This window comes from Chelon labrosus, assembly GCF_963514085.1.
Source record: "Chelon labrosus genome assembly, chromosome: 6".
Taxonomy (NCBI): domain Eukaryota; kingdom Metazoa; phylum Chordata; class Actinopteri; order Mugiliformes; family Mugilidae; genus Chelon; species Chelon labrosus.
The window spans coordinates 793,559-815,934 of NC_140342.1; the positions used below are offsets into that span (position 1 = coordinate 793,559).

At 40.2% G+C, this 22,376-nt stretch overlaps 1 protein-coding gene across 2 annotated transcripts in view; it reads left to right on the forward strand.

Annotated features, from left to right (window-relative positions):
• tmem68 (transmembrane protein 68) overlaps positions 1-22,376 on the forward strand; it is a 53,173-nt gene that overhangs the window by 5,378 nt on the left and 25,419 nt on the right. The window contains exons 3-4 of one of the 2 annotated variants that reach the window (XM_084546220.1): positions 2,289-2,462; positions 9,952-10,051. In XM_084546220.1, the coding sequence (XP_084402346.1) occupies positions 2,289-2,462; positions 9,952-10,051 (274 nt within the window). The remainder of the gene's footprint in view (positions 1-2,288; positions 2,463-9,951; positions 10,052-22,376) is intronic. The other variant, XM_084546221.1, reaches the window with a different exon arrangement.

The window sequence follows — 22,376 nt, forward strand, 5'->3', positions numbered from 1 at the left end:
ACTGCCTCGAATTCTATGCTTGGCACACTTTTAGTTATGACTGGTTAAACTATGTTTGACATGAAATAGAGTTGTAGCAAATGGCAAATGTTCATCTTTGAAACTACCTACAGATATGAAAATTCCGTTGGCCAATTACAGGACCCAACGTGATGGAAATAAATAATAAGTGAACTTGTAACAGTTTTGTTGCAAAGCACAATCTTATGGTGAAATTAGATCTGGTGTTTGTTAAGATGAATTACTGTTGTATAAGCATTGCAAGCATCATAGCAAAAAGGCTAACAAACGTATACCACCAATTAACATTAGCCCCTCATTCATAACATGGATACTGTAATCATACAGAGAGAACATAGCATACCTTTTATCTTTTGCTTGTTTCTCCTCTCCTTTTTTCCTAAATTGGTCACCTGATGGCTTTGACCTTTTTCTGTCCACCTCTGCGTTTATTTGACACTCGACAATCAACAGATTCCAAACGCTGTCACTCACGACCAGAAGTCATGACTAAACCAATTCACCTTGGTGACCACATAATCATTTTGTATTACCTGTTTTGATTTTGCCATTTCACACAATTCATGTAGTGGCGCAGATTTATTTATTTATTTTTTTGCTCGTGCCGTCCCCCTTGTGTCATGAAAAAATGCTGCCCATGGCAGCTGCCCGGTTCGCCCTTGCCTAAAAACGCTGCTGACTGAGCATATTTGTTTTTATTTTTATTAAAAAAAAATAGGTCCACTGGAAAAAAATAGCAACGTCCATTTAAGAAAGACGGTAGTCTTAATTGAAGTTGTGCATGGCTGTGAATCATTGACTGTATGCTGTGGATGTGTGCCGCTGCACAGGCATGTCGCAATAAAAAGTGAAAAAAAAAAAGATGAAAGTTTGTCTTGCTGTTTGTTTTAGAGGTGAAGCAGATAAATGATTAGGCTTCTAAAACATTTTTTTCCAATCGCACGCGACCTGCCCGCACTGCATTCGCGATCTACCGGTCGATCGCGAACGACGTATTGGGCACCCCCGCCCTTTGCCATGGCACCATCACTCGGAAACGTCCTTGCTTGGATGTTTGTATTGATTTAAATACTTTGCAGATGTACCCCTCTTGAAATTCCAGCATTACATGTTTGGCAAATTGCTATCTGTAGGTTTTTATATAATATTTATATAATATTTTATATACTGAAATATGTCCACACCGCAGACATGTTGGCCATTCCAGACATGTCAGGGCTGGCTGCGGTATTTGTTTGCGTCATCACAACATCCTGTTTCGGCTGTGTTGTTTCGGTGATAAAAGTCTTTAGGCCAAAAACCACAAATGCACTTCTGGGTAATTTTCTGTCAAAAATCTTCAGTGGCCGAATATTTGGTCCCAAACTTTTATGTCTTCAAGCAATGCTCAACTAACTGATTGGTTTCATTTGGATTCATGGATAAATACAGCTAGTTGACATCTGCATAGAAATGGGAATGTATGCAGTATTGCCTAAGAAGGGCATGTATAACATGGAAAGTATTGGACCTAGTGCAGGGCCCTGTGGAACTCCTTAACGTATGTATAAGTGGAAGAAACATCATTGAGTTTCCTGCCTAATGTCTCTATTCTCAGTGACCCACAGTTTCTGCAGTAAAATATCATCAATACTGTCAAATGCAGCACTATAATCTAGCAGATTGAGTATCAAGACAGGTCTGTTTTAAAGCAGGAATGAAAAAAATAAATTTGGGAAATGCGAAGGAAGAAAATACAGAAATAAACAAATATTCAAAACTGAATCAAATAAAATGCTGTTAAATAGCTATAAAAATAGAGTAGCAAATTTGAAATGAAATATCATTTATTCCTAATATGATTTGTTTTGCATTTATCTGCATTTATTTCTTAATCATAATATAAATAATGAATATATTCATTATTTCTTATTATTTTTAATTTTATTATTTATTCTTTTTATTTGGGAACTTTTGGTCCTCAATAGTTCCGTATCCTTTTTGAAATGATGTTCAAGACCTCTGATCAGTATACTGTTATATGACATATATACAGTTCTTAATATTGCTTCATTCGTTGCAATAGCAGCTTCTTTCACATTTAGTAAGTCAATTTCTCTCTCTCAGTACTAGATTATGTCAGCCTTTTAAGACAGGTTATCCATTAAGCTGCAGGCTCCTGCAAACCTGAATGTCTGTTTAAAATTGTATAGCAGTCCACGTTGAGATGTTTCATTATGGACCAAAGTGGTTGTCCAAGTATTTACTTGGTTTGTCCTGATCCACAGGTGTGTTTGTTTCGTGCATGGGAAGAATGGGCAGGGTTTGGACAGGTCGAGGACTATCTGAGTGTTCTGGAGTACCTGTTGTGGGTCTTCACCCCTCTAGCCATCGTCTTCATCGTCCCCTTCCTCATCGTTATCCTCCTATACCTCTCTATACTCTTCCTTCATGTCTATAAGGTACGCAAACAATCTTTCCACTTCATGCATTATGAGAACAGTGAACCACAGTTTATGCCAGCTCAGAGATGATGAGAGTGAAGTTGAGCATCCAGCGACAGGACTAGCCATACAAATGGACAAGCAAAATGTTCGAGTAATATTAATATTAATATTGATGTTCAAAAATATGTCTGCCAGACAGTGTTGTCAGACATCATAGTATAAACGGTACTGCAGGATTACTTTAATGTCAAGGACAACCTTTCTTATCCATCTATCAGTGTAAACTTGTCTGAACAGATACATTAAATAGGAAAACTATAGAAAACTATAGTCTCTGTTCAAATAAGAACTTTTTTGGTAATCAGTTGAGGTCTGCCTGTAACAGTTCTTCTGTGTTACAAGACTGAAAAGGCACTGTCAGCTTGAAAACTGCCACTTATAGTTTAATAAACAGAGACATCCCAGCAAGGCTATTAAGGGCATTACAGTATTAGTCACTTAAATATTAAATCTTATAAAATAACTTGTTTTTACTTTGCTTCATTACATTGTAGGTTAATAGGCAGCAGAATTTCATATTCATTTTGGATATACTTATTTGTAATAATCATTGTCCTCAATTATGCACTATACATTGCTGAAAATGTAAAAATCATGGGTAGGGGAAACTTGGAAAAAAGTGATTCCTCTAAATGCAGAAAAAATGGAACATCTAACTGCAGTGGTAACTGTAAATGTTCCCCAGAATCATGGAGGACATATGGTAAGTTGGGAAGTTCAGGTAACTAGCTATGTGTTGAAGATCATCCATTTACCACTCAACTTATCAAATTATGAGTTACTAAACAAAACACAACTGTGTCATGTGCAATATTATATTCAACTTCACTATTCTTGGAATTGAATTGAATTATTCAATTCAATTTTTTCAATTCAATTTTATTTATATAGCGTCAATAACAATACAAATTGTCTCAAGACGCTTTACAAAACCCAGCCTGAAACCCCCAGAGCAAGCCTGAAGGCGACGGTGGCAAGGAAAAACTCCCTTTTAACAGGAAGAAACCTTGAGCAGAACCCAGCTCATATGGAAGGACACATCTGCCTAAGACCAGCCGAGTAGAGACAGAGAAGAGAGGGGAGGGACACACAGCAGTTAACATGCTATACAGTAATAGCACAGAATTGCATAACTAGTAGTAGATAGGAAATTAGAGGGCAAGAGCTCTGTGCCAGAGAAAAGAAAGCGGAGGATGCGACAGAGGAGAGAGAAGAAAGAAAGAGGACATGTGTTTGGTGCATTGTTGCCGAGCAGCCTAGGCCTATAGGAGCATAACTAAGGGATGGTTCAGTCAGCCCTAACTGTAAGCTTTATCAAAAAGGAAGGTCTTAATGATATGGTGCAATGAGGTCTTTAAGATATGATGGAGCTAGGCCTTTGAGGGCCTTGTATGTAAGGAGGAGGATTTTAAATTCTATTCTAGACTTTAAAGGGAGCCAGTGAAGAGAAGCTAAAACTGGAGTAATATGATCTCTCTTGCTAATTCCTGTCAATGCTCTTGCTGCAGCATTTTGAATCAACTGGAGGCTTTTTAAAGAGCTATTTGGACAGCCAGACAGTAATGAATTACAGTAATCCAGCCTGGACGACACAAATGCATGAACTAGTTTTTCAACATCACTCTGAGACAGGATGTTCCTAATTTTGACGATATTACGCAGGTGAAAGAAGGCAGTCCTGGTTACTTGCTTTATGTGACATTTAAAGGACATATCCTTGTCAAATATAACACCAAGGTTTTGCACAGTAGTACTGGAGGCCAAGGTAGTGCCATCCAAAGAAACCACGTCATTAGATAATGAATCTCTGAGATGTTTAGGATCAAATACAATGACTTCTGTTTTGTCTGAGTTTAAGAGTAGGAAATTACAGGTCATCCAAGCCTTTAACCAGTTTAACCAGCTCATTAGTTTAATCTGGTTTCATGGATAAATATAGCTGGGTGTTGTCTGTATAGCAATGGAAGTTTATGCCATGTTTTCTAATAATCTTGCCTAATGGCAACATGTATAACGTAAAGAGTATTGGTCCTAGCACAGAACCCTGAGGAACTCCATAACTACTTTTGTATAAGCCGAAGAATCATTGTTGACATGGACAAATTGGAATCTGTCAGACAGATAGGATTCAAACCAGTCCAATGCAGTTCCTTTAATCTTGATCTCACTTTCAAATCTCTGTAGTAAAATATTATGATCAATAGTGTCAAATGCAGCACTAAGATCTAGCAGAACAAGTATAGAGACAAGTCCACTGTCTGAAGCCATGAGGAGATGGTAACTTTAAGATTGGTAACTTTAACCAGTACTATGAATAGTAATAGTAAAAAATAGTTTCAGCATACTTCAAAACGTGTTCAACTATCTTGGCATACGTATACAAAATAAAATTCAACATCACATTAATATGATTGGTGTTTGACATACAGCCATAATACAGCTGTGATACACAGCAAATTCAGCATACCCAAATCAACACCATCAGAGTTAATCTCAACACTTTTAAAGTGTCTATATGGGTCCACACCACAGAGTGTTAATTTGACTCTTTTTGAAGTGTTGGTATGTTAACACTCCTAAAGTCAGGGTTTCCGCGGAGTCTTAAAACATCTTAAAAAGTCTTAAATTTGATAATGCCAATTTAAGGCCTTAAAAAGTCATGCATATTTTGCATTGTAGGTCTTAAATTACATTTCGTCAAGTCTTAAATCCTTAGGTCCATTTACTGCTTCATTCGCATTTCGTCCAGTGCATCGGTGGTATTCACAGTTAGTTCTGTGTGTTCTGTGTAGTTCTTTATTAAATATAACTATTAGCAGTACGCCGAAATTAAACTACAAATGAGACCTGGAAGTGGAATCCGATGTTCAGCTCGGTTTGTAATGTGTTGCTGCACCGTTCGTGGCTTGTAGCCTTCACCAGCGTCCACATTACAGAGATGGAGGAAGTAAAAAAAAATTAAAAACGGATGCAACAAGAGTGACACCTGCTGAACTAAGCGATGAAAACAAAGGAGGCGCCGCCTTGTGGCGTAAACTGGTAATGCTCCATGTTATATTCTGGCTGTTACAGCTTGAACAAAATGATTTCATTGTTTGGCTGTGTGCCGAACAATCCTTATGAGGCGCATAACACTACATGGTGTCAGAATTCACCGGACGATGGCTAAGTTCCCACCTCCAGAGAATTTCGACTTTTCCCGACCGGAACAATGGCCCGAATGGCGCCAGAGGTTTCACCGATACAGGATAGCTACAAAACTAAACAAGGAAGATGGAGAGGTGCAGGTCTGTACACTGCTCTACTCGCTGGGAAAAGAAGCTGAACAAGTTTACAAGACTTTTACATTTTCGGAAGGGGACGAGGAAGATCCGAATGATTATGAGACTGTTATGGCGAAATTGGACAATTATTTTGTGCCCAAAGTGAATACAATTCACGAAAGAGCCCCCTTCCACCAGCGCTTTCAAAAGCCGGGGGAGACTGCGGAGGAATTCATCAGGAGCCTGCATGATCTAGCTGACACCTGTGCATTTGCCAATGCTAAGAATGAACATATCCGTGACAGGTTAGTCATAGGGATATTGGATAAAGAGCTATCAGAGAAGCTACAGTTAATACCTGACTTGACGCTCAACAAAGCGGTAGGGCTTGTGAGGCAGTCAGAACAAGTGAAACAGCATGTTAGTGAGCAAGGCGTTAATGCTGTATGTGCACAAGTGAGTGAGGTCGCGTGCAAACGTGCGCCATGCAGGGTGAAGCAGAGGCACATAAATGGACACGGACACAATAAAGGGGACGGAGGAAAACAAGGACATAAATGCTCCAGATGTGGCCGGGCGCATATGAAAGACAACGTGTGTCCAGAACGAAATGCTGAATGCCGCAAGTGCGTGTCGCTCCCGTGTGGTCAACGAGGTTACTGCACCCTATAAAGAAGGAGAAGGGAGTCAAGCACATTTCCTAGGAGAAATAACAGACGTGGATGATTCAAATGAGGCATGGACTGTGAAGCTGCCTATACAAGGTATTGAAATAGACTTTAAGACTGATTCAGGAGCAGATACAAGTGTCATACCTGAAAAGACTTTTAATAAGTTAAAGCACAGACCACAACTTAGAAAACAAGCAATAAGACTAGTGAGCCCAGGGGGTACACTGGACTGTATGGGACACTTTATAGCCACTACAGTTAGGAAAGGGCCCACATAGCAGCCACCTCCTGAGTCACAAAGTAGCTGCTGCCATGGGCTTGATAAAGTGAATAGGGGAGATCAAGAGTACAGAACAGCTGTACAGTCCCCATCCAGCAGAGATTGGTAAAGTAAACATAAAGCCAATCAAAATCATTCTAAAAGAAGATGCCATACCTTACAGTGTGACCGCTGCCAGGCGTGTGTCAGTACCCATGTTCCCAAAAGTGAAAAGAGAGCTAGACCGCATGGTAACCAGTGGAGTGATACAGCCAATCAAAGAGCCGACGGAGTGGTGTGCTCCGATGGTTGCTGTACCAAAGAAAAAGAAAGACCAGCCAAGGATTTGTGTTGATTTGAAAATGTTGAATAAAGCTGTGAAGAGAGAAAAATATGTTCTACCCACCATTGATGATATACTGCCCAAACTCTCAGGTGCCAAGGTGTTTTCTCTTTTAGACGCAGCCAGTGGTTTCTGGCAGATACCGCTAGACACTGAAAGTGCCAAACTGACAACATTCATAACCCCCTTTGGGAGATATTATTTCAACAGACTGCCCTTTGGTATCACAAGTGCGCCTGAAATATTTCAGCGTGAAATGACTGAGCTCCTGAAGGATCACAAAGGTGTAGCCATTTACATGGACGATATTCTCATATATTCCGACACTCCAGAAGAACATGAAGTGAGGTTACAGAAAGTCCTGGACACACTGAAGAATGCAGGTTTAAAGTTAAACCATGAAAAATGTCTCCTGTGTCAGCGACAACTCAACTACCTCAACTACTTGTATTGATGAGCATGGCATTAGACCAGATGAGGCCAAGGTCAAAGCCATTACTGACCTTGACTGTAAAGATTTCAACTCTGTGCCTATGAGATGCCAGAGACTGTTGCTACGCATGATGCGCTATAACCCCACAGCTGAACATGTACCAGGGAAAGAACTAGTTATAGCTGATACCTTTTCCAGACACCCACAGGCAGCTGAGACACAAGAAATCGCAGAGCTGGCAAGTGAAATACAGGCCTACGAGGAAGCAGTCCACACAGCATGGCCCATCTCACCGACCAAGCTCGACCTGATCAAGCAGCAGACCCTGCAAGATGCTGAACTGCAAATGGTCCAGCATTATGTGATAACAGGTTGGCCCAAGTATGCAGTTAAAGTGCCAGACAAGGTAAAAGCCTACTACACTTCCAGACCTTACCTAACTACATCCAGTGGACTGGTATTGTACAATGATAGAATAGTAGTACCACACATGATGAGGTCAGAGATACTGCAGCGCATACACGATGGGCACCAGGGCATTGTGAAATGCAGAGAACGTGCTAGTTGTAGTGTGTGGTGGCCTAGGATAAGTAGAAATATTCAGGAAATAATCAGCGCATGTAATCACTGTCAAGAGTCCAGGCCCAGAAAAGAGAACCCCTGATCACTACCCCACTTCCCAGCCGTCCATGGGAAAGAGTAGCAGCTGACATATGTGAGTTGAATAAACAAAACTATTTGGTAGTCGTTGACTACTTTTTAAGGTACATAAAAATAGCCTATCTCAATGACATGTCCAGTGAAACTACTAGAGCTAAACTGAAAAACATATTTGCCAGATGGGGATGTCCAAACGAATTAGTCACAGATAATGGTCCCCAGTTCTCAAGCAGAACTTTTGCACAGCTTTCTCAGGTGTACGATTTTACACACTTAAAAACTAGTGCTTCTTGTTCTGGGAGGTTGCTGTGGTCTGCTCTTCGGTCCACTAGCCACTGGGCATCTGGGTTGTGTGATGCCTCTTTTTCCTATATAACCTTTCAGTATTCTTCCACCTCAGCTCTTGGTGGGTCTGACCGGTTGTCATTTACTCCCTGCCACTGAGAATACACCTTGGCTGGTTCAGTGGAGAACAGATTGTTTATTCTCCTGGCTTCTACCTCCTTGGTGTATCTCTTCAACCGGGTGGGCTGTTAGTCTCTGTTTGGCAGTTTCGAGTGCTTCAGGTATGGAGAGCTTGGTGTACTTCCTGGGTGCCCCTTTATTCACCATGTTGCCTTTCTGTAGTTCTGTTAGCTGGCTAACTTCTCTCCGTGTTGCCCTTATCTTGGCCTCTAACTGTATTCTCCATGGTGGATGCTGCCTGTTATGGTTTGAGATTCTCCAGGTGCACTTGTAGTCACTAAAAAAGACGAAACCTTTTTTTTCCAGTGGTTGAAATTTTAATATGGCCAGCAATTCATCTTTATTTATTTAACTTAATCCTCAATGCCACAGTGGTCAGCCACTTTCAAGAGCTGATCCTTTTTGAATGCATGTAGCCTCACTAAATCTTCAATGGAAGCCATTTCACAAAAACAAAAGGCTAAAGTGCCCTTCATTGTTTATGCCTATCAGGAATAAAGAATATGACTGAATGAAGAATATCAGTCCTCACCACTTACTGACACCCGAAGAAAATATAATTCAGCTTTACCAGACCAAAATCTAAGAATCGGTACATTTACCAGACTACAGAGAGTCTTGGTAACATAAAGCCAACATATCAATCCTCATGACTGAGCCAACTAACATCTGTGTGAGGCACTTCCTTAAAAAACACATTACCTTTACCTAGGTTCTCAACCATCCCTTCAGAAGACAACAGACTATAAGGAAAATGATGATCCCGGACGAGCCCCCATTTGTTACCGCTGGGCTCAAGGCTGGCAAAAAAAAGGGAGGCCACACACAGAGATAACCAACAAAATAGTTTATTTAAATCAATCAAAATTATGATACTAAGAAAAACAGTGTGATGTGTAAATCAGAAGAGACAGTAATGTCAGCTGTGACTGGATGGGTGTAAGTAGGATGTGATGCATGTTGGAGGGTGCAACAAACCAAACAAAGGAACAGGCTGAGGAGGATGCAGTAGGCCTGGCTGAGAGAGAGAGAGAGAGAGAGAGAGAGACTGAGAAGGGCTGTCTGTTATGCCCTTCTAGAGACCAAGCCCACATGGGCAGGTACATGCAGCAGACCTTCCCAGCTCTACCTGAAAGCCAGCATCAAACAAAGGAAAAGAGTTGGAGAGGTCGTCACAGTTGCCCTATAATTATTAATTCTAATAAATTATTTTATTAATCCCGATAATTATTAGTTTCACTAATAACCAAATCTCCTCCTGAGAAAGCCCAGCTGACCAAATGTTAATCTCTAACTAGTGAAAAAAAACACACATTAAAACTTACCTTGACTGATGCTTCCTTCTACTAGAGGAAGAATCAGCTGAGGGAAGCTTACTGCAACAACCTGTGGGATGGAGCTAGGAAGACTCTGGCTACTCTGTGGGATGGACATGGAGCAATATGGCATGGTAAGATGCTACCAATCGTCCCTTATGTTAATGAAGTGAACATTTATTATTATGTCTGACAATATCAACAATATGTTTGTGAAGGTTCTCAGTCATCCAGGTCATGGTATATCCAAAAAAGGTTCAACTCTCACTCATACAAGTGGCTTCTTCAGTTTTAGGGGACTCGGATGAGTGGTGAAATGTCTTCTCAAAAAAAGAACTCTACAAGTCCAGTTGCCCTTTTTTTGAACCTTTTTTGGAAATATCAACAATTTTACATACTGTGTTATTCTTTCTATTTTCTACAGTGTAGCACTACTGAAGACATAACGTTCAAATGTGCAGGGGCCTCATGTACGAAGGGTGCGTGTGCACAAAAACGTTCCATACGTTCTTGTTCACGGAAAAGTTCAGATGTATCAAGATCAGTGGTGGACAGTAACGAAGTAAATTTACTTGAGTACTGTACTTAAGTACAGTTTTTGAGTATCTGTACTTTACTTGAGCATTATTTTTGGGGGATACTTTTACTTTCACTCCACTACATTTGAAGGACAAATATTGTACTTTTTACTCCACTACATTTCTGTTGATGCTCTCGTTACATCAGCTGATTATTATTATTATAATAATATTATTATTATATATTATTATATAATAAACTGTTTCTGCTGATTTGCATATGGTTTGTCTTAGTCGTATTGCCGTACCTGTACTACATCATGCCATACAATCCATACAATGCAGGAAGAAACTGGAGAAACTCCCACCGAGCACCCGTGGCCTTATCTCAAACCCATGTTTGATTTTTGCCACAAAAACTGATTCGTTTCAGTTTAAATGTTTGTTGTGCTTACCGCGAACAAATCATATCACGGCCTACAAGAACTCATCTTCCAACCTGAAAAAGCACTTCGCGGTATGTAAAGTAGCTACTGACATTAGAGAGAGAGAGAGAGAGAGAGAATGACAATAAAGCTACTTTCCTGTATTTCCTGAGATACTTTTTAAATACTTTTACTTAAGTATTTTTTTAAGCAAATACCTTAGTACTTAAGTAATATTTTGACTAAGCTACTTTTACTTGGAGTAATATTTGACAAGGAGTATCTGTACTTTTACTCAAGTAGTGAAGGTGTGTACTCTGTCCACCTCTGATCAAGATTAGGGGTGTAACGGTACACACAAGTCGCGATTCAGTATGTAGCTCTGTGTGGGCGTCACAGTTCGGTACGGTTCGGTACAACGGGAAAAAAGCTTTAAATAAAAGTAAAAAAACAGAACAAAACATAAAACAAATGCACTAGGAGGGTTCATTTTATTAATACAGAGGAAAAGTATATCAAATTCCCATACAATGCATCTGAACAGGTCAACATTAAAGCTGCAGTTTGCAGCGAGAGACAGTTTTCTGAATGTAATCGGAGCTATCGACCGCACACACATTGCAATAAAAGCGCTATCACATGTTGAATTTGTATCATATAATTTGTGTCAACAGGAAACATTTTCATTCAATCAATTTACAGATCATGTGTGATGCGCAAATGCAATTAACCAACACTGTGGCGCGTGGAGGACATTTTTGCGCACCTCCACTCCAGTGAGTAGCGTCTCCAATTCGCTTTCTGCGAAGTTCTTATTTTTTCCCATCTTACTCATTCTTATGTTTTCATTTTCTGATCGTGCAGAGAGGGGAAGCTCACGTGCCGGGTCACTTTAAATATAATTTGCATATTTAAAATTGTGCATTTCAAAACAATGTAGCACACTACTACACTTGGAAATGCACACGTATTGGGAATCAACAGCAAAGCCGGTTTGTGAAAAAAATACGTCTGACCAGCGGTTAAGATAATTAACCAATGCACTACAGCTGAAAGTAAACAAAATGCTCTTCTTGGTATCCATCTTCATCTCATTTGAACATTGCCATGCAATAATTTCACAACATAGCCGTTTGCACACCATCTGATCAACATGATTTAGGAGGGTGCAATTCAGTAAGACAGTTGTATATCAATTCTTCTACTTTACCTGTTTGAATATACTACTGCCACCTGCTGGTATTGAGAGCTTTTCCTCTCATGCAGGGGCATGTGGTATTTGAGTGTAATCTCCAGTGCAACCTTCAGGTCTAGACAAATGTGACATGCGGCAGTGATACAGTCGGCCTTTGTCACGCAGGTTCTTCGATGTGTCTGGGCCTTTAAATTCTATGAATTCTCTATCTTTGACACGCTGCGCGCAATGGGTAAATATTTTATATTCTAAGTAGCACCATACAAATTGGCTTAGAAGATTTCTCTCTGACTCTGAAATCTTCACTAAATAAGTTAATATAAACCTAAACAAATGCTGTACAAATATTTTCACATTTCAGAGGGGCTACAACATTCCCTAGTTGGTGCTCCAACTTATACGGCTAATGGCTATAAAAGCCATTAATCACAAACTTACTGAGTAGACCTGGTAGTTGGAGCCAGTTAAGGTGAGATCTCGTTCCCACCACAAATGAACCACTCCAGTGTTTGTTTGGGATAGGTTGTTTTGGTCCACACATGAGGGTTTCACAAGTGCCCATACATTCTTAGTGTGAGCTAGTTTACTTCAGTTCTTCAGTTCAGAACTGAAAAAGCTATGAGTGGTGAAATGTCTTCTCAAAAAACTCTACAAGCCCAGTTGCCTTTTTTTTTTTAAACTAGTCCAAGAATTATAAGTGAACTGATTCCTCAAATGACGAGATAAGTAACTGATAGATGACAATTTTGACACCTTTTTAATGTTACGCTTCCTGCAGGATTATTGGTTTCACAACTAATGCTAATATCAGACCTTTCGTGCAATATACCGTATTGCACGAAAGTTGGTGGGCTTGTAAGGAGTCATCCACATATTATTATTGTCAAATTTCAAGCAGTTTACTGTGGTGGTTTGTGAGATATAAACATGTATTCGTTATAGTGCCCCCTACAGCCCGAATTTCACGATTGGCATGATTGTACTCAAGCATGTTATAATGATGGTTGCTAAGTTTCGTAAGGATAGGGTGAATACTTCAAAAGTTATTGGCCTTGAAGTCTTCTGAAATGTTTCCGTGTCACCTGTAGCACCCCCTGTAGACGTAATGTCACGCAACTTGACGTGTGTCTACACAATATTTTATAGATTGTGTGTGCCACATTTCATGAAGCCAGCTATTGCAATTTTGGAGATATTGAAATGTTGCTTTTGTAGCGCCCCCTAGAGACCAAGGGTCACAAAAGTTTGGTGCTTGTACAGAATCATATTATTATCAATGGTATAAGATTTGATTAAGTTTGAGTATATACTTCACAAAATATTAGCTTTGGACTTATACTGTGCTAAGCCGAAAAAATTAATTAGCCATTAACTTTGTAATCAATAACCCTGCTAAAGTTCTTTTGAGAACTTTTCATTGTCTTTGTCCATAAGTGATACATGCCAAGTTTGGTGAGAATTGGATGAACGGAGTTGATTGCAATTTTTTCAAAATGGCGGAAAAAAATGACAAGTGGAAATGAGCATGGCCTAGTCCATTAGAACCAGGGCTATGTAAGGAATCAGAGGGAGAAAGAATTTTGTTTCTGGGCCACACAGTTCGCAAGATATCAGCCAATACGTAAATTGGCTTATTATAGCGCCACCTAGATGTAGGCATGTGTATTGACACCTTGGCAAAGTGAAATGCTGGGACTTATATCAGGTTACCAGGTTTGATGTCTTTCGCCCTTGCAGTTTGTCCTGGGCAGACACTTTTAGCTAAGCAGAATAAGATAAATCATAAGAAGGAGAAGAAGAAGAAAAATCACAATAAAATCAATAAGGATCCTGCAATGTTGTTGCATGGACCCCTAATAAAGCAAAGGTTGGCAGCAACACCTCAAAGACCATCACGCTGAGCACAGGAGCTCCACAAGGGTGTGTGCTCAGCCCGCCGCTCTTCACCCTGCTAACCCACGACTGTGTTCCAACCTACAGCACCAACCACATCATCAAGTTTGCGGACGACACAACTGTGGTGGGCCTCATCACCAACAACGATGAAGCCAACTACAGAAGAGAGGTGAGCCTACTGGTGCAGTGGTGTAAAGACAGCAATCTCATCCTCAATGTGGAGAAAACAAAAGAGATTGTTGTCGACTTCAGGAGAGGTCACCCCCAGCATCCCCCGCTGACCATCGAAGGTGCTGCTGTGGAGAGGGTGAGCAGCACCAAGTTCCTGGGGGTGCACATCGCTGAAGACCTTTCCTGGACCAATAACACAACATCACTAGCCAAGAGGGCTCAGAAACGCCTCTACTTTCCCGCCCTCCATCATGTGTTCTTTCTACCGGGGCACCATTGAGAGTGTCCTCACTGGCTGCATCACTGTGTGGTACGGAGGCTGCACTGCCTCCTGCCGAAAGACTCTGCAACGCGTAGTGAACACAGCCAGCAAGATCATCGGTGCCCCTCTGCCCTCCCTCACAGACATTTTCCACACCCACCTCACTCGCAGAGCCACCAGCATTGCCAGTGACCCCTCCTACCCCCTACATCCCCTCTTTAGTCTCCTGCCATCGGGGATAAGGTACCAGAGCCTCCGGGCCCGCTCCACCAGACTGCTGAACAGCTTCGTCCACCAGGCTGTCAGGGTGCTGAACTCTGCCCATCTCCCCCTCCCCCCCGCCTCATGCCCCCTGCTGGACTAGAACCCACCCATCACACAGGGACTCTACCTCACCTCCCTTAGTAACAAAAAGACTCAACCTGACAGTAATCGGCACCTTACTGCACCTTTTGCATATTTACTGGGAAAACCCAAGCTGCAAACTATACATTGCACTAAGTTGTACATAGTAATTTCTATTTCTATTTATTCACTATATTTATACATATATTTATACAGAATGTTTACATAGTAACTGTTTCACTGCCACTTCATCCACTTTAGGTGTATTTAGGTTTTTCTTTTTTATTATTGTGTGAGAAGAGAGAGAAACGGTTTTTCGATTTTTCTGTATGTTGTGAACGTATTGAAAAATTGACAATAAAGAAATTTTGAATCTTGAATCTTGAGTGACAGCCCACCAAGGTGGAAAGAGGTTCAAGAAGTTTTAAGACGTGCAAGAGCCTCTTCAGCCCCAGGACCTAATGGGGTCCCCTACCAGCTGTATAAGAGTGCGTCAGATTCGCTGAGGTTCCTGTGGAGATTGATGAAGATAGTATGGAAGAAACAAGTTATTCCCAAGCTCACAGGGCAGGAGGCATTATTATTCCCAAAGAGAGGGACTCGCTGGAGATAAACCAGTTTAGACCAATTAGTCTACTTAATGTTGAGGGGAAGATTTTCTTCAGTGTTGTGGCACAGAGGTTGTCCAGTTACTTGGAAAAGACCAAATTCAGTTAGCAAAGCAAGAGAAGAGAGACCTGCATGTTGTATTCTTAGACCTGGCTAATGCTTTTGGGTCAGTACCACATAGTTTGTTATTCGAAGCATTTGACTTCTTTAGAGTCCCAGGTAGTATAAAAAACTTAGTCAAAGCATACTTTTTAGACATTCAACTCTGCTTTACCACAGCAGAGTACACTACAGCATGTCAGCAGCTGGAGGTAGGCATCATGGCAGGGTGTACAGTCTCTCCACTAGCCTTTACAATGGCTATGGAGGTCATTATTAGGGCTTCTAAATGGATGGAGAAAAGCTGCAGGGAGGGGTTCGCCTCCCTCCAATTTAAGGCCTACATGGATACGATGACTACAACGTCAACCGCTCCTTGTGCCCACAGTGCTAGAGAAGCCAGTGAATAGTTTGGGGAGATGGTATGACCCAAGTCTCAGTGATAAGGCGTTGAGGCAGGAAATGATTCAAGGCATTTTAAGGACAGCAATTTGGTTTACTGCCCTGGCTAATGTGGCTACTGACAGTGTATGAGATTCCTCTTTTCAGAGGTAGAAAAATTAGAAGGACGATTAATTCATGTTTCAGAAAATGGCTCGGTGTCCCGCGCTGCTTAAGCGGTGCAGCCTTGTATGACAAAAGCGTATTGGAGCTCCCAGTTACTACTGAGGTTGCTGCCTGCCCACTGTGCAGTTGTGTATGTACACTTAGCCATATTCTAACAGGTTGGCGTCACAACCAGGTACTGAAATGTTTAGCAGCTGCAATTAAGGAAAAACGGGTGAAAGTAAATTCCATGGCCGTTAACAAAGGGAATAGACACATCGAGTTTCTCCGGGAAGGGAGAAAAGCCTAGACTAGCAAGCATCAGGCATAACACGGAAGAGCTAAGAGTAGGAGGAGCCTAGGAGATGGACTGGACTTAAATGAGCCGCTAGTTATTCCAACTGAGATAGCTAGCACCTGACTATGGCCAGATCTGCTGTTGTGGTCTGAGCCAGAGAAAGTAGTCTATTTCATAGAACGTACTGTTCCATAGGAAGATAGAGCTGAGTAGGCTACCAAGCGCAAGAGAGCTAAATATGCAGCGTTAGCAGCAGACGCAGAGCAGAATGGCTGTAGAGGTGGGCTGCCATGGATTTGTGGCAAAATCGGCGATTGCTCTTCTGAGCAAGCTGGGCATATGCGGAAAAAAACAGAGGACTGCCCGGGCAGCAGAGAGAGCAAGCAAGTGGCTTTGGATAAGGGGGAAGGATGCTAGCTGGGGAGCTCGCTAAAGGTAAGGCTGGCTGCATAACTTTAGTGTTTGCGAATCATGATAGATTTGGTCGATTGGTTTGTGGTTCAGTCTGCATCATTGGGGCGAACCACGGTAGATTTGTTTGTTTGGGTCGTAATTCAGACCGCATTAACGTATCAGGTACGTGTGACTGCTACATAAAAGGGCTAGGCTCAAATTATTGAAAGATTAGTTGTTGATTGTCACTGATTGGTGAGAAAAACAGGGTTGTGCAGTGGCAGTGTGGAGGGGGGGTAACACCAGGATGCTGGAAGTCACTGTTAAGCCTTCTTGAGGTGTCGTGGGCCTAACTTAACAAAACATCTGTGAAGGGAGATGCCCACTTGAAAACCCCAATGACATTCTGCACACTGCCGTTGACTAGGCCGGGTATCTGATGTCTTCATGTTGGTTGGTAGCGATATTTCTTTGTTTGTTTAGCTGCTGAGCAGGCTATACAAGCCAGTAGCATTTGGTTAGCTTATATTTCACAAGGTTTGAATTGTCCACTGTCTGCTGCTCTGCAGGCCGTACAAGCCAGCAGCATTTACTTAGTTAATTTAGATTGTAGGTTTAATTGTCATATCTCATGACTGTAGGTTTGTTAGGGTTTCTCAGTTGGACAGGGCCTTTAAATGTGTTTTGCCTGGGATCTTGGCACAAGGGATTGTAACATCTAATCCTGTGTATTAACAAATGCCATATGTGTTCATTCATAGTTTTGATGCCTTCAGTGAGAATCTGCAATGTAAATTATCATGAAAATGAAGAAAAAACATTAAATGATAGATAGATAGATAGATAGATGCTTTATTAATCCCAAACTGGGAAATTTCACCGTTGCAGCAGCAATGTACAAGCACTCGACACCACACATAATATATAACAAAAAGCTAAAATCCATAATAAAAAATAAATTAAAAATTAAAAAATATACACAATATGTATAATGAATAAAAGATAAGTGAATATTAAAAACAAGTGAATATTAAAAATTAAATTGCAATGAAATGTGATGAATTTACGACCAATAACCAAACAAACATGTGTAAATGTGCTTGAAAAACAAAAGTCCAGAGTGTCATCTGTCACACACAGATGAGGAGTTATATAGACTGATGGCTTGAGGCAGGAAAGATTTCCTGTAGCGTTCTTTTTTTTTTTTTTTTTTTTTTTTTTTTAAACTTCTTTTTATTGACAAATAGAAATAAAAAAAGGACATAGGAATGCAGTTACAATTGTATTTTCTTAACATATAAACAACCCTTCACCCTCCCTCCCTGACTGGACTTACTGAAAAAGGATAACCCAAAATGTAACACATACAATTTCTCAATAAAACAAATTCAAATTACATTATGAATTAAAATAAAACATATACATGAAAAAAAAAAAAAAAAGAAAAAAAGATGTGGACAGTATGACCCTTGAAGTGTCAAGTATAACATGGTTTAATGGACTGTTGGGTTTTCTATGTTGTGTTGGGGGGTGAGCCCTCTCCTTGGATCATGAATAATCCTGTTAACTGGGCAGTTCTTGAAGGCCATCAAAGTATGACAATAAAGGCTCCCAAACTGAAAAAAATTTGGTAGAGCCTCTTAAAGTAAATTTAATTTTTTCCAAATGTAGAAAAAGCATTACATCCTGTAACCATTGTGCCGCAGTAGGTGGGATGCTTGATTTCCAGAGTAATAAAATTCTTCTACGTGCTAACAGAGATACAAAAGCTATGACATTGAGTTGTTTTTTTGTCAGGTTCATTTCTGTATCTGGTACACCAAATATAGCAATCTCAGCACAAGGTTGTATAGTCACCCCAAGAACATTAGACAGAACCTCAAAAATTGTTGACCAGAAATTTGCCAGCATATGGCATGTCCAGAACATATGAGATAAATCCGCTATATCTGTTTTACATCTAACACATCTGCCATCCACCTCAGGATAGAATGAAGACACTTTAGCTCTACTCCAGTGCAACCGGTGTACTACCTTGAACTGAATGAGACCCAATCTCGCACAGGAGGTGCTGTTATTTACCCTTTGTAAGGCTTCAGTCCAAATTTCTTCAGACATTTCAATCCCTAGTTCTTTTTCCCATTTAGCCTTAATTTTCTCTAATTTATCATTATTCATAGACAGAATTAATGAGTATGAATGTGATGTAAACCCCTGCACCCAAAAAGGAATTTCCAAAAGTGAATCCACAAGGGATTTACTTGGGAGAGATGGAAATTGTGGACTATGGCTTTTGGCAAATTGGCGAGACTGGAAATAACGGAAAAGGTCATTCTGCTGAAGATCGTATTTAGAACGTAGGTCACTAAAGCTACCAAAAATACCATTTATATAGAGGTCACTAAATTTTAGGATCCCTTTCCTATTCCACACAGCAAAGGTCTGATCTAATTTAGCTGGCAAAAAGGCATGATTATTACATAGTGGACTCTGAAGTAAGAGTGTTTTTCTTGTGTCAGTATGTTTCCTAAATTGGCTCCATATTTTCAGAGTAGAGATTACAACTGGGTTAGATGTAAATTGTGAAATCCTAACTGGGAGGCTAGATGTGGTTAAGGCCTGTAGGGAAGTTGACACACATGACCCACCCTCCAAGACACACCAATCCGTATTTGGGGATTGCATCCAGTATGTAAGTTTGTGTACGTTAACTGCCCAATAATAACTTCTAAAATTAGGAAGAGCTAATCCGCCCTCTGCTCTTTGACGTTGAAGAAAGTCTTTTGAAATCCTAGGATTTTTACCATTCCATATGAATTTTGAAACCAATTTATCTATTTGAGAGAAAAATGACTTTGACAGGAAAATAGGCAGGCATTGAAATAAAAATAAAAACCTCGGCAAAACATTCATTTTAACACAATTTACTCTACCAGCTAAAGTCAGATGCAAGACATCCCATCTCTGCAGGTCAGATTTGAGTTTAGAAATCAATGGGGTAAAATTTTTATCAAAGAGCTCTTGAAAGGAAGGAGTTATATTAATGCCTAAATATTTAAACCCAGATCTAGAGATATGAAATGGCAATGCATGATCAGGGAGTTGGATCGCCAGTTTGTTTACTGGAAAACATTCACTCTTTGACAAATTCAGTTTGTAGCCTGAAATTCGTCCAAAAATATTTAACAATGCAATGATTTCATCAATGCATACCAGTGGGTTAGATATATAAAGCAACATATCATCAGCATAAAGAGATAACTTATTTTCCAATCCAAATCTCCTTATACCTTGTATTGACGGTGTAGATTTCAAAATGAGGGATAATGGTTCAATTGCCAACGTAAACAAAAGTGGACTAAGTGGACAACCTTGTCTTGTGCCCCTTGATAAAGAAAAATTCTCTGAACGCAATTGATTTGTAACCACAGACGCTTGGGGAGAGAAATAGAGAAGTTGGATCCATTTCCTGAATGCCTTCCCAAAACCAAATTGCTCCAGCGTAAAGAAAAGATAATCCCATTCGACGCGGTCAAACGCTTTTTCAGCGTCTAATGAAACAACTACCTCTGGGATATCATTAGTGGACGGGCTGTATAGGACATTTAATAGACGTCTAATGTTAGAGAATAGGTACCGTCCCTTCATAAAACCTGTTTGGTCTGCTGAAATTAAAGATGGCAAAGGTGTCTCTAATCGCATGGCCAATATTTTTGAAAGAATTTTGACATCAGCATTTAATAAAGACACAGGTCTATATGAACCGCATTTAGATGCATCTCTACCAGGTTTCAATAGTAGTGTAATGGATGCCTCTGTAAGAGATTTTGGTAGTCTACGCTCAGAAAAAGAATGGTGAAACATATCTAATAGCAAAGGAGCCAGTTGGGTAGAGAATTTTTTATAAAAATCAATGGGAAACCCATCAGGCCCTGGGGCCTTTCCATTTTGCATGGCTGATATTGCAGAGAAGACCTCTCTAAGTTCCAGGGGTTCATCTAGCTGTGTTTTCTGGCCAGCAGAGAGAGTGGGAGCCTCTATTTTATCAAAAAAACTCAAAAAGAGTGAAGTATCCTGTAATGATTCTGAAGTATACAAGTTAAAATAGTATTCTTTAAATATATCGTTTATTTTTAGAGGATCTGTAGTAAGTTGTCCAGTATCATCCTTAATCTGAGATATATATTGAGAAGCTGATTTAGATTTTAATTGGTGAGCTAGAAGCCTCCCAGCCTTCTCCCCATGCTCATAAAATACCCCTCGTGATCGTAGTAGAAGTTTTTCTGTTTGTGAAGTTGATATCAAATTATACTCAGTCTGTAGGGCAATTCTTTCCTTGAAAAGTGATGGATTTGGATGCATGGAGTACCTACAGTCCAAATCAAATATTGCATCAATCAATTCTTGTTTTTTCCTCTTATTTTCTCTATTGATATGTGCAGAGTATGCTATTATTTCTCCCCTAAGTACTACCTTTAGAGTCTCCCAAAGTAATGATGGGGACACGGCTTCTGATCTGTTCGTTTTTAAAAAATCACTAATGGCTACAGAGATCAGATTGCAAAACACCTCGTCTGATAATAATGTAGTGTTAAAGCGCCATTGAGGTCGACTATTACAATTATGCGCAAAAGCTAAATTTAAAACTACAGGAGCATGGTCAGATTCTACGATAGCAGAATAGTCAACCTTTTCAACTGAGCCTAAAAATTTCTTATCAATAAAGAAGTAATCAATTCTTGAATATGAATGGTGTACATTGGAAAAGAAAGAAAAGACTTTACTATGAGGATTCAAAAATCGCCATGGATCCACACATGCCGCATGCTTAAAGAAATCTGAAAATTTACTGGCCATTTTAGATAGTGTGGTAGATCTGGGGTTAGATCTGTCCAGGTTAGGGTCCATGACACAGTTAAAATCGCCCCCTAAAATCATAGGATGTAGGTTCAGATCTGGTAGCCTACAGACAAGTCTATGTACAAATTCTGCATCATCCCAGTTGGGGGCATATATATTCACTAGTACAACAGGGGTGCTAAAAAGTTGTCCAGAAACTATTACATAACGTCCTTGAGAATCAGATATGATATTGGAGGCAGTAAATTGTATTTTTTTATGTATCAAAATAGCAGTTCCCCTTGCCTTACTGTTGAAGCTTGAGTGAAAAATTTGTCCCACCCACTGCTTTTTCAAACGTAATTGCTCAGAGTTCTTTAAGTGTGTTTCTTGGAGATATACAATATCAGCTTTAAGATTCTTAAGATGAGTGAATATTTTAGACCTTTTCATTGGACTGTTAAGTCCTTTTACATTCCAGGATATGAATCGGACTGCTACCCCCCCAAACCTATAATTTAAGTTAGCCATAGTTACCCATGAGATCCAGTACAATAGCTAGCATGCTGCTTAATATTCTTATACATGAAAAATGTGTCATACATCCCTCTATGTTCAAACAAAACCTTCGAAAAATCCAGTAAAAACAAAATAATCCATAATGTTTCAAAAAAGAAAAGAGAAGAAAAAAAACCAGTCGTTAGCCCCAACTTAAACAGAACATCCCCTCCCTTCTCTGCCAAACAGGCAGCGCGCAGGAATCACCCCCTTCCACAACAACACTTCCCCCTATTCGCCGTCATTCTCAAAACTGCTCTTCAGAGCTCCAAAACATGAATGACATAACTAAACTCCAAAGTTCA